The 12,842-nt window shown below is 38.2% G+C and overlaps 1 protein-coding gene across 1 annotated transcript in view; it reads left to right on the forward strand.

The window, feature by feature from the left end:
• TTC24 (tetratricopeptide repeat domain 24) overlaps positions 1-12,842 on the forward strand; it is a 56,758-nt gene that overhangs the window by 32,577 nt on the left and 11,339 nt on the right. The window contains exon 2 of the mRNA XM_075844563.1: positions 920-1,694. Coding sequence (XP_075700678.1) covers positions 929-1,694 — 766 coding nt within the window. The 5' untranslated portion in view covers positions 920-928. The remainder of the gene's footprint in view (positions 1-919; positions 1,695-12,842) is intronic.

A 12,842-nucleotide genomic window follows, 5' to 3' on the forward strand; every position in this document is an offset into this window, starting at 1 on the left:
CCAAATAATGCTGTGCGCCAAATTGATTAAGTTATTAAATGTCAAGGACAGGTGGCATGGGCGGGAGCGCTCAACACGGGCGGTTTTATTTGACACTCTTATTTGGGCACTATTACAAGTTCCCTATATTATGTAGGCACCATAAAGCAGGAGGATGTGGCACTGTATGGTGGTATTATTTAGGTGATATATTTTGGCACTGCATGGCAGTATTATATTATATCTTTTTGGGTATGTCCACATTTGTGTTGTGGCTTTTGTTTATAACTATAGCCACGACACAGTGTCGGAACAGTCACACGATGGCACCAGATGGACCCTTTTGACTTACAACGGGGTCGGTTGGGAACCGCCGAGGTGTATGTGGGCTCTATTTAGCACTGTATGATGGTAATATTTAGGCAATGTATTTTGGGCACTATGTGACTTTTTCGGGCACCACTACAGATGAACAGTATATCCGTATTTTAGGGGTACTATGCGGCGCTGTAATTTGGCGCTTGGCTGTATTATTTGGGCGCTATTAGTAGCATACTAGGGTAATTCTTATAATCAATGCACTGTGTGAAAATCCTGTCCCAAGCTTGTATCTCCGAAACGGTGGATGTAGGGGAGGGGCTTGTTTATATACTTGTGCACAGCCACATAACCGCCCACATGTACATAGTCTGTCATCTTATATGGAAGTAAACGATACTCCCATACAGCCGAACTCCCTCAGGACTATGTTTTGCGTAGAGTACGATGAGTTTATTGCTCGGTCATATGAACCCTATGGCCCCAGAGGGAAAATCAACCTTTTTGTACAGCCCTATGGGAGATCTGTAAATACATGACCAGGTAGACTTCCCATTCTGCGGTCTAGGATAGCTGGGTGTCATGGCTGACCTTCTTTGTCTTTGGCCCACATATTTTTCAGATATCAGTCATGGCTTCTGGAGACTTGCAGACTGAACCACCAAACTCAGAAGACTCTGGGCCACCACCGGAGCCTCGTCCCATCAAAAAGAAAAAGAAGAAGGTCAAAGAGGAGATGAAACCTTCTGGAGAGGAATGTGGGAGGAAAGACGATGACTCCTGCGGGTCTCAAGCCGAGATAGAAGACTTGACCAAGGCTGGACACAAGGCCTTGACGTCTGGGGACCTTGAGGTGGCCATGTCTTGTTTCAAGAGGGCTTTCCTACTGTCACTTAGCACGAAGCAGAAGGCCGTCCAAAGGGCCTGTGCTTTTAACCTTGGGGCTGTATACGTAGAGACTGGGAAACCAGAGAAGGGGCTTGAGTTCCTCCTAAAGTCTCAACCAAGGGACGGAGAAAGAGAAGAACCCAATGGAGATCTTTATTTCAACCTTGGGGCGGCATATGAAGCCTTACTAGATTTTCCAAAGGCAGTTGAACATTTTAGGAAAGCGGTCATGCTCTACAAGGCCTCACAGCTTGTGAACGAGGCTGACGCCTACATGAAGATGGGGTACTGCTACGTGAGTATGAAGGACAAGGCACGAGCGGCTCAATGCTTCCAAGAAGCCTCAGATGCCTACATAGAATCCCAGAAGTTGGACATGGCTGCCGTAGCGCTCAACGAGGCCGCCAACTACATGCTGCAAAGTCAGTGCTACGACTCAGGACATGTCCTCCAGATACTTAATGAGGCCCGAATGGTGTGCGAGAAAGTTACAAGAAAAGACCTGCTCGGTATGATTATTATAAAGAGTAGATAATACATCATCATGTTCTCGTAGTCTCCATATAATACCACAAAACTCATGCTGGTATAACCTGGGTATATTCTGTATATAATTATATATGTACAGCTGGTATAAGTTATACATCTTCTTGTATATAGTGATATGGAGCATGCTGGTATAACCTGGGTATCTCCTGTATATAATTATATATGTACAGCTGGTATAAGTTATACATCTTCTTGTATATAGTGATATGGAGCATGCTGGTATAACCTGGGTATCTTCTGTATATAATTATATATGTACAGCTGGTATAAGTTATACATCTTCCTGTATATAGTGATATGGAGCATGCTGGTATAACCTGGGTATCTCCTGTATATAATTATATATGTACAGCTGGTATAAGTTATACATCTTCTTGTATATAGTGATATGGAGCATGCTGGTATAACCTGGGTATCTCCTGTATATAATTATATATGTACAGCTGGTATAAGTTATACATCTTCTTGTATATAGTGATATGGAGCAGGCTGGTATAACCTGGGTATCTTCTGTATATAATTATATATGTACAGCTGGTATAAGTTATACATCTTCTTGTATATAGTGATATGGAGCATGCTGGTATAACCTGGGTATCTTCTGTATATAATTATATATGTACAGCTGGTATAAGTTACACATCTTCTTGTATATAGTGATATGGAGCACGCTGGTATAACCTGGGTATCTTCTGTATATAGTTATATATGTACAGCTGGTATAAGTTATACATCTTCTTGTATATACTGATATGGAGCATGCTGGTATAACCTGGGTATCTTTTGTATATAATTATATATGCACAGCTGGTATAAGTTATACATCTTCTTGTATATAATGATATGGAGCATGCTGGTATAACCTGGGTATCTTCTGTATATAATTATATATGTACAGCTGGTATAAGTTATACATCTTCTTGTATATAGTGATATGGAGCATGCTGGTATAACCTGGGTATCTTCTGTATATAATTATATATGTACAGCTGGTATAAGTTATACATCTTCATGTATATAGTGATATGGAGCATGCTGGTATAACCTGGGTATCTCCTGTATATAATTATATATGTAGAGCTGGTATAAGTTATACATCTTCCTGTATATAGTGATATGGAGCATGCTGGTATAACCTGGGTATCTTCTGTATATAATTATATTTGTACAGGTGGTATAAGTTACACATCTTCTTGTATATAGTGATATGGAGCATGCTGGTATAACCTGGGTATATTCTGTATATAATTATATATGTACAGCTGGTATAAGTTATACTCTTCTTGTATATAGTGATATGGAGCATGCTGGTATAACCTGGGTATCTTCTATATATAATTATATATGTACAGCTGGTATAAGTTATACATAGTTACATATAGTTACATAGTTAGTACGGCTGAAAAAAGACACATGTCCATCAAGTTCAACCAAGGGAAGGGAAAAGGGAAGGAAAAATTTCTACACATAGGAGCTAATATTTTTTTGTTCTAGGAAATTATCTAACCCTTTTTTAAAGCCATCTACTGTCCCTGCTGTGACCAGCTCCTGCGGTAGGCTATTCCATAAATTCACAGTTCTCACTGTAAAGAAGCCTTGTCGCCTCTGCAGCTTGAACCTTTTTTTCTCCAGACGGAGGGAGTGCCCCCTTGTTTTTTGAGGGGGTTTTACAAGGAACAGGATTTCACCATATTTTTTGTATGTGCCATTAATATATTTATATAAGTTAATCATGTCCCCCCTTAGTCTTCTTTTTTCAAGGCTAAATAGGTTTAATTCTTTCAATCTTTCCTCATAACTTAAATTCTCCATGCCCCTTATTAGCTTCGTTGCTCTTCTTTGTATTTTTTCCAACTCCAGGGCATCCTTTCTATGAACTGGAGCCCAGAACTGAACTGCATATTCTAGATGAGGCCTCACTAATGCTTTGTAAAGTGGCAATATTACATCTCTGTCCCGCGAGTCCATGCCTCTTTTAATACACGACAATATCTTGCTGGCCTTTGAAGCAGCTGATTGACACTGCATGCTGTTATTGAGTTTATGATTTACAAGTACACCCAGATCCTTCTCAACAAGTGAATCCGCCAGTGTAGCGCCCCCTAGGACATATGATGCATGCAGGTTGTTGGTACCAAGATGCATAACTTTACATTTATCTACATTAAACTTCATTTGCCAAGTGGACGCCCAAACACTTAGTTTGTTTAAATCTGCCTGTAATTCATGAACATCTTCCATAGTCTGAACTATATTACATAGCTTGGTGTCATCTGCAAAAATAGAAATAGTGCTATTAATCCCTTCTTCTATATCATTAATAAATAAGTTGAATAATAGTGGTCCCAGCACTGAACCCTGGGGTACACCACTTATAACCGGGGACCATTCAGAGAAGGAATCATTGACCACAACCCTCTGGATACGGTCCTTGAGCCAATTCTCAATCCAATTACAAACTATATTTTCTAAACCTATAGTCCTTAATTTACCCATTAGGCGTCTATGGGGGACAGTGTCAAATGCCTTTGCAAAGTCCAAAAACACTAAATCCACAGCGGCCCCTCTGTCTAGACTTCTGCTCACCTCTTCATAAAAACAGATTAGGTTAGTTTGACAACTTCTGTCCTTAGTAAAACCGTGCTGGCTGTCACTTATAATGCTATTTATTGTCACATAATCCTGTATATAGTCCCTCAATAGCCCCTCAAACATTTTCCCCACAATTGATGTTAAGCTTACTGGTCTATAATTACCCGGGGAAGACCTAGAGCCCTTTTTGAAAATAGGCACCACATTTGCCCTGCGCCAGTCCCTAGGCACTATACCAGTCACTAGAGATTCTCTGAATATTATGAAAAGGGGGACAGAAATAACTGAACTAAGCTCTTTAAGAATTCTAGGGTGTAACCCATCTGGTCCCGGAGCCTTGTGCACATTTATTTTATTTAATTTAGCTTGGACCATCTCTACATTCATCCAATTCAGTATATCAACTGATATATTAACAGCACTGGCACCGACTACATCAGCTGCTCTTTCTTCTGTTGTATATACAGAGCTAAAGAACCCATTTAGTAACTCTGCCTTCTCTTGATCCCCTGTAATCAACTCCCCATTACCACTATCTAGGGGTCCTACATGTTCAGACCTGGGCTTTTTTGCATTTATATACTTGAAGAATTTTTTGGGATTTGTTTTACTATCCTTGGCCACCTGCCTTTCATTTTGTATTTTTGCTAATTTTATTACATTTTTACAGATTTTATTAAGCTCTTTATATTTTACAAAGGCTACAGCTGTACCCTCAGATTTGTATTTTTTAAATGCCCTTTTTTTGTCATGTATTGCCCCTTTCACAGAAGGTGTAAGCCATGTGGGGTTTAATTTGAGTCGTTTATACTTATTACCTGTAGGAATAAATTTTGCACTATAATAACTCAAAGTAGATTTGAAAATCTCCCATTTATCATTTGTTCCATTATTTGACATTAGTTCTTCCCAGTCTATATCCTGAATTGCAGCCCTCATCCTGGGGAAATTGGCTTTCTTAAAATTAAATGTTTTTGCCCTCCCAGCCTGCGTTTGTTTTTTACAGTATAGGTAAAATGTAACTATATTATGATCACTGTTACCGAGGTTTTCACGAACATTGACATTCCCAACAAGATCTGCATTATTAGAAATGACCAGATCCAACAGAGCTTCACCTCTAGTCGGGTCTTCCACAAACTGGCCCATAAAATTTTCCTGCAACAGGTTGAGGAAATGTCTCCCCTTTGCAGTTGAAGCCGAACCATGACACCAATTAATATCCCGGAAATTAAAATCTCCCATTATCACTACAGTACCCGCCTGTGCAGCCCGCTCCATCTGTTTATATATCTGACCTTCCATCTCCTCAGTTATATTGGGGGGTCTATAGATTACACCAAAACTAATTTTTTCAGTGTTTACCTCCCTTTCTAGTTCCACCCACAAGGTTTCAACCTCCTCACAGTCTTCACCCACTATTGTCTCTTTCACACTCGCCTTCATATCACTTCTCACATACAGACAAACACCACCACCTTTCCTATTTGTCCTGTCTTTACGAAAAAGTGTAAAACCCTGTAGATTTACAGCCCAGTCATGTGAAGAGTCCAGCCATGTTTCAGCAACACCAACTATATCTATATTTTCTTTCAGTATCAAGGCCTCCAGCTCCCCCATTTTGCTTGCTAGACTTCTGGCATTTGTGAACATACACTTTAACTTGCCTGTCAGTTGTTCACTTTTATTATCAGAAATGTGATTTGACATTAATCGGTCCTTTTTATTCACACTGATGTTTTGTAACGAAAGGATCTCCTTATCTTGTTGTCTAGTCCTCTCCCCACATTCTGTTTCTCCCCCCACCAATATAGTCTGACCCCTCTCTAACCTGGCTACCCCTTTTTTTTCTACATTGACCTCCCTCCTCAGCCCTAGTTTAAATACTCCGCCACCCCAGCTAGAATTCTCTCCCCCAGCACAGCGGACCCCCTTCCATTTAGGTGCAAATCATCTGCAGAATACAGTTTGTACCCCAATGAAAAGTCAGCCCAGTGCTCTAGGAACCCAAATCCTTCTCCTCTACACCAAGACTTCAGCCATGCATTTAACTCCCTAAGCTCCCGCTGTCTTTCCTGTGATGCGCATGGCACAGGCAGTATTCCTGAGAATACAACCTTGGAGGTCCTTCCCTTCAGCTTGTAGCCTAGTTCTTTAAAATTATTCTTAAGGCTCCTCCACCTACCATTTATTCTGTCGTTGGTACCGACATGGACCACGACAGCTGGATCATCACCAGCCCCTCCCAGCAATTTGTCCACCCGTTCCACCACATGCCGAACCCTGGCACCAGGGAGACAGCAAACCATTCGGTTGAGGCGGTCTTGGCGACAAATTATTCTATCCGTCTTCCTGATTATAGAATCCCCTACAACTATCAATTGTCTTGGCTTGCCTGCATTACCATCCCGCCGACTACTAGCTGGGCTGTTCTCCCGGCTGTTAGGGAGATCAGTATCCACTAGGGCTGCCTTTTCTGAGACTGACACCCTTGCATCATCACCCAACCTGGCAATTTTGCTTGGAATGCCAGAAACCGGATCGGCCTTCCTTGTCTTTGACCCCTTTCTACTGCCCCTAACTACATTAACCCAGCTACTTACCTGATCCTGCTCACCCATGTCTTCACCCTCCAGTTCTAACCCACTAACTGCATGCTCTGTGAGCAGCAAGCTCCGCTCAAAATTGTCTATCCTCCTCAGTGTTGCATTTTGCGCCTCCAGATCTCTAATGCGAGCTTCCAGGTGAACAACATGCTCACATCTGCCACAGAGATATTCACCCTGGAACTCCGGCTCCAGTCGTGTATACATATGACAAACTGTGCACTGAAGAAAACCTCCAATCTTGCTATCCATTATCCAAGTTACACCAAAACAGCGAACAATTGTCAAAGAAAAAGAAGAGTACTTACTGGGGCTTCAACTCCTCTTTTCAACTCCGGTTTTAGAACTCCACTTAGTTCACAAGCCACTTAAACCACCAAGCTCAGAAAGAGCAAGCTCAAAATGAGGTCTGCTGACTAATTTATACCACCTGTGTCCAGTTAACCCCTTCCCCCTCGTCAGCTGTTCAGCTGGAACGAATCTGCAAGGGAAAAAAAAAAAAAAAAAATTTACAAATTTTTTTTTTTAAATTGTGTGAGTTTTTGCTATCTTCTATTTGCTAGCAATCAAAACAGATTCACAAACACAGAAATACAGCAACACAATACAGAAGTACAGCAACACAATCCGGTTTTAGAACTCCACTTAGTTCACAAGCCACTTAAACCACCAAGCTCAGAAAGAGCAAGCTCAAAATGAGGTCTGCTGACTAATTTATACCACCTGTGTCCAGTTAACCCCTTCCCCCTCGTCAGCTGTTCAGCTGGAACGAATCTGCAAGGGAAAAAAAAAAAAAAAAAAATTTACAAATTTTTTTTTTTAAATTGTGTGAGTTTTTGCTATCTTCTATTTGCTAGCAATCAAAACAGATTCACAAACACAGAAATACAGCAACACAATACAGAAGTACAGCAACACAATCCGGTTTTAGAACTCCACTTAGTTCACAAGCCACTTAAACCACCAAGCTCAGAAAGAGCAAGCTCAAAATGAGGTCTGCTGACTAATTTATACCACCTGTGTCCAGTTAACCCCTTCCCCCTCGTCAGCTGTTCAGCTGGAACGAATCTGCAAGGGAAAAAAAAAAAAAAAAAAAATTTACAAATTTTTTTTTTTAAATTGTGTGAGTTTTTGCTATCTTCTATTTGCTAGCAATCAAAACAGATTCACAAACACAGAAATACAGCAACACAATACAGAAGTACAGCAACACAATCCGGTTTTAGAACTCCACTTAGTTCACAAGCCACTTAAACCACCAAGCTCAGAAAGAGCAAGCTCAAAATGAGGTCTGCTGACTAATTTATACCACCTGTGTCCAGTTAACCCCTTCCCCCTCGTCAGCTGTTCAGCTGGAACGAATCTGCAAGGGAAAAAAAAAAAAAAAAAATTTACAAATTTTTTTTTTTAAATTGTGTGAGTTTTTGCTATCTTCTATTTGCTAGCAATCAAAACAGATTCACAAACACAGAAATACAGCAACACAATACAGAAGTACAGCAACACAATCCGGTTTTAGAACTCCACTTAGTTCACAAGCCACTTAAACCACCAAGCTCAGAAAGAGCAAGCTCAAAATGAGGTCTGCTGACTAATTTATACCACCTGTGTCCAGTTAACCCCTTCCCCCTCGTCAGCTGTTCAGCTGGAACGAATCTGCAAGGGAAAAAAAAAAAAAAAAAATTTACAAATTTTTTTTTTTAAATTGTGTGAGTTTTTGCTATCTTCTATTTGCTAGCAATCAAAACAGATTCACAAACACAGAAATACAGCAACACAATACAGAAGTACAGCAACACAATCCGGTTTTAGAACTCCACTTAGTTCACAAGCCACTTAAACCACCAAGCTCAGAAAGAGCAAGCTCAAAATGAGGTCTGCTGACTAATTTATACCACCTGTGTCCAGTTAACCCCTTCCCCCTCGTCAGCTGTTCAGCTGGAACGAATCTGCAAGGGAAAAAAAAAAAAAAAAAAAATTTACAAATTTTTTTTTTTAAATTGTGTGAGTTTTTGCTATCTTCTATTTGCTAGCAATCAAAACAGATTCACAAACACAGAAATACAGCAACACAATACAGAAGTACAGCAACACAATCCGGTTTTAGAACTCCACTTAGTTCACAAGCCACTTAAACCACCAAGCTCAGAAAGAGCAAGCTCAAAATGAGGTCTGCTGACTAATTTATACCACCTGTGTCCAGTTAACCCCTTCCCCCTCGTCAGCTGTTCAGCTGGAACGAATCTGCAAGGGAAAAAAAAAAAAAAAAAATTTACAAATTTTTTTTTTTAAATTGTGTGAGTTTTTGCTATCTTCTATTTGCTAGCAATCAAAACAGATTCACAAACACAGAAATACAGCAACACAATACAGAAGTACAGCAACACAATCCGGTTTTAGAACTCCACTTAGTTCACAAGCCACTTAAACCACCAAGCTCAGAAAGAGCTTGTATATAGTGATATGGAGCATGCTGGTATAACCTGGGCATCTTCTGTATATAATTATATATGTACAGCTGGTATAAGTTATACATCTTCTTGTATATAGTGATATGAAGCATGCTGGTATAACCTGGGTATATTCTGTATATAATTATATATGTACAGCTGGTATAAGTTATACATCTTCTTGTATACAGTGATATGAAGCATGCTGGTATAACCTGGGTATCTTCTGTATATAATTATACATGTACAGCTGGTATAAGTTATACATCTTCTTGTATATAGTGATATGGAGCATGCGGTGTAACCTGGGTATCTCCGGTATATAATTATATATGTACAGCTGGTATAAGTTATACACCTTCTTGTATATAGTGATATGGAGCATGCTGGTATAACCTGGGTATCTTCTGTATATAATTATATATGTACAGCTAATATAAGTTATACATCTTCTTGTATACAGTGATATGTAGCATGCTGGTATAACCTGGGTATCTTCTGTATATAATTATATATGTACAGCCGGTATAAGTTATACATCTTCTTGTATATAGTGATATGGAGCATGCTGTATTAACCTGGGTATGTTCTGTATATAATTATATATGTACAGCTGGTATAAGTGATACATCTTCTTGTATATAGTGATATGGAGCATGCTGGTATAACCTGGGTATCTTCTGTATATAATTATATATGTGCAGCTGGTATAAGTTATACATCTTCTTGTATATAGTGATATGGAGCATGCTGGTATAACCTGGGGATCTTCTGTATATAATTATATATGTACAGCTGGTATAAGTTATACATCTTCTTGTATATAGTGATATGGAGCATGCTGGTATAACCTGGGTATATTCTGTATATAATTATATACGTACAGCTGGTATAAGTTACACATCTTCTTGTATATAGTGATATGGAGCATGCTGGTATAACCTGGGTATCTTCTGTATATAATTATATATGTACAGCTGTTATGTTATACATCTTCTTGTATATAGTGATATGGAGCATGCTGGTATAACCTGGGTATCTTCTGTATATAATTATATATGTACAGCTGGTATAAGTTATACATCTTCTTGTATATAGTGATATGGAGCATGCTGGTGTAACCTGGGTATCTTCTGTATATAATTATATATGTACAGCTGGTATAAGTTATACATCTTCCTGTATATAGTGATATGGAGCATGCTGGTATAACCTGGGTATATTCTGTGTATAATTATATATGTACAGCTGGTATAAGTTATACATCTTCTTGTATATAGTGATATGGAGCATGCTGGTATAACCTGGGTATATTCTGTATATAATTATATATGTACAGCTGGTATAAGTTATACATCTTCCTGTATATAGTGATATAGAGCATGCTGGTATAACCTGGGTATCTTCTGTATATAATTATATATGTGCAGCTGGTATAAGTTATACATCTTCTTGTATATAGTGATATGGAGCATGCTGGTATAACCTGGGGATCTTCTGTATATAATTATATATGTACAGCTGGTATAAGTTATACATCTTCTTGTATATAGTGATATGGAGCATGCTGGTATAACCTGGGTATCTTCTGTATATAATTATATATGTACAGCTGGTATAAGTTATACATCTTCTTGTATATAGTGATATGGAGCATGCTGGTATAACCTGGGTATCTTCTGTATATAATTATATATGTACAGCTGGTATGTTATACATCTTCTTGTATATAGTGATATGGAGCATGCTGGTATAACCTGGGTATCTTCTGTATATAATTATATATGTGCAGCTGGTATAAGTTATACATCTTCTTGTATATAGTGATATGGAGCATGCTGGTATAACCTGGGTATCTTCTGTATAGAATTATATGTACAGCTGGTATAAGTTATACATCTTCTTGCATATAGTGATATGGAGCATGCTGGTATAACCTGGGTATCTTCTGTATATAATTATATATGTACAGCTGGTATAAGTTATACATCTTCTTGCATATAGTGATATGGAGCATGCTGGTATAACCTGGGTATCTTCTGTATAGAATTATATGTACAGCTGGTATAAGTTATACATCTTCTTGTATATAGTGATATGGAGCATGCTGGTATAACCTGGGTATCTCCTGTATGTAATTATATATGTACAGCTGGTATAAGTTATACATCTTCTTGTATATAGTGATATGTAGCATGCTGGTATAACCTGGGTATCCTCTGTATATAATTATATATGTATAGCTGGTATAAGTTATACATCTTCTTGTATATAATGATATGGAGCATTCTGGTATAACCTGGGTATCTTCTGTATATAATTATATATGTACAGCTGGTATAAGTTATACATCTTCTTGTATATAGTGATATGGAGCATGCTGGTATAACCTGGGTATCTTCTGTATATAATTATATATGTACAGCTGATATAAGTTATACATCTTCTTGTATATAGTGATATGGAGCATGCTGGTATAACCTGGGTATCTTCTGTATATAATTATATATGTACAGCTGGTATAAGTTATACATCTTCCTGTATATAGTGATATGGAGCATGCTGGTATAACCTGGGTATATTCTGTGTATAATTATATATGTACAGCTGGTATAAGTTATACATCTTCTTGTATATAGTGATATGGAGCATGCTGGTATAACCTGGGTATATTCTGTATATAATTATATATGTACAGCTGGTATAAGTTATACATCTTCCTGTATATAGTGATATAGAGCATGCTGGTATAACCTGGGTATATTCTGTATATAATTATATATGTACAGCTGGTATAAGTTATACATCTTCCTGTATATAGTGATATGGAGCATGCTGGTATAACCTGGGTATCTTCTGTATATAATTATATATGTACAGCTGGTATAAGTTATACATCTTCTTGTAGATAGTGATATGGAGCATGCTGGTATAACCTGGGTATCTTCTGTATATAATTATATATGTACAGCTGGTATAAGTTATACATCTTCTTGTATATAGTGATATGGAGCATGCTGGTATAACCTGGGTATCTTCTGTATATAATTATATATGTACAGCTGGTATAAGTTATACATCTTCTTGTATATAGTGATATGGGGCATGCTGGTATAATCTGGGTATCTTCTGTATATAATTATATATGTACAGCTGGTATAAGTTATACATGTTCTTGTATATAGTGATATAGAGCATGCTGGTATAACCTGGGTATCTTCTGTATATATTATATATGTACAGCTGGTATAAGTTATACATCTTCTTGTATATAGTGATATGGAGCATGCTGGTATAACCTGGGTATCTTCTGTATATAATTATATATGTACAGCTAGTATAAGTTATACATCTTCTTGTATATAGTGATATGGAGCATGCCGGTATAACCTGGGTACCTTCTGTATATAATTATATATGTACAGCTGATATAAGTTATACATCTTCTTGTATATAGTGA

Source organism: Rhinoderma darwinii, chromosome 12, assembly GCF_050947455.1.
Source record: "Rhinoderma darwinii isolate aRhiDar2 chromosome 12, aRhiDar2.hap1, whole genome shotgun sequence".
Classification (NCBI taxonomy): domain Eukaryota; kingdom Metazoa; phylum Chordata; class Amphibia; order Anura; family Rhinodermatidae; genus Rhinoderma; species Rhinoderma darwinii.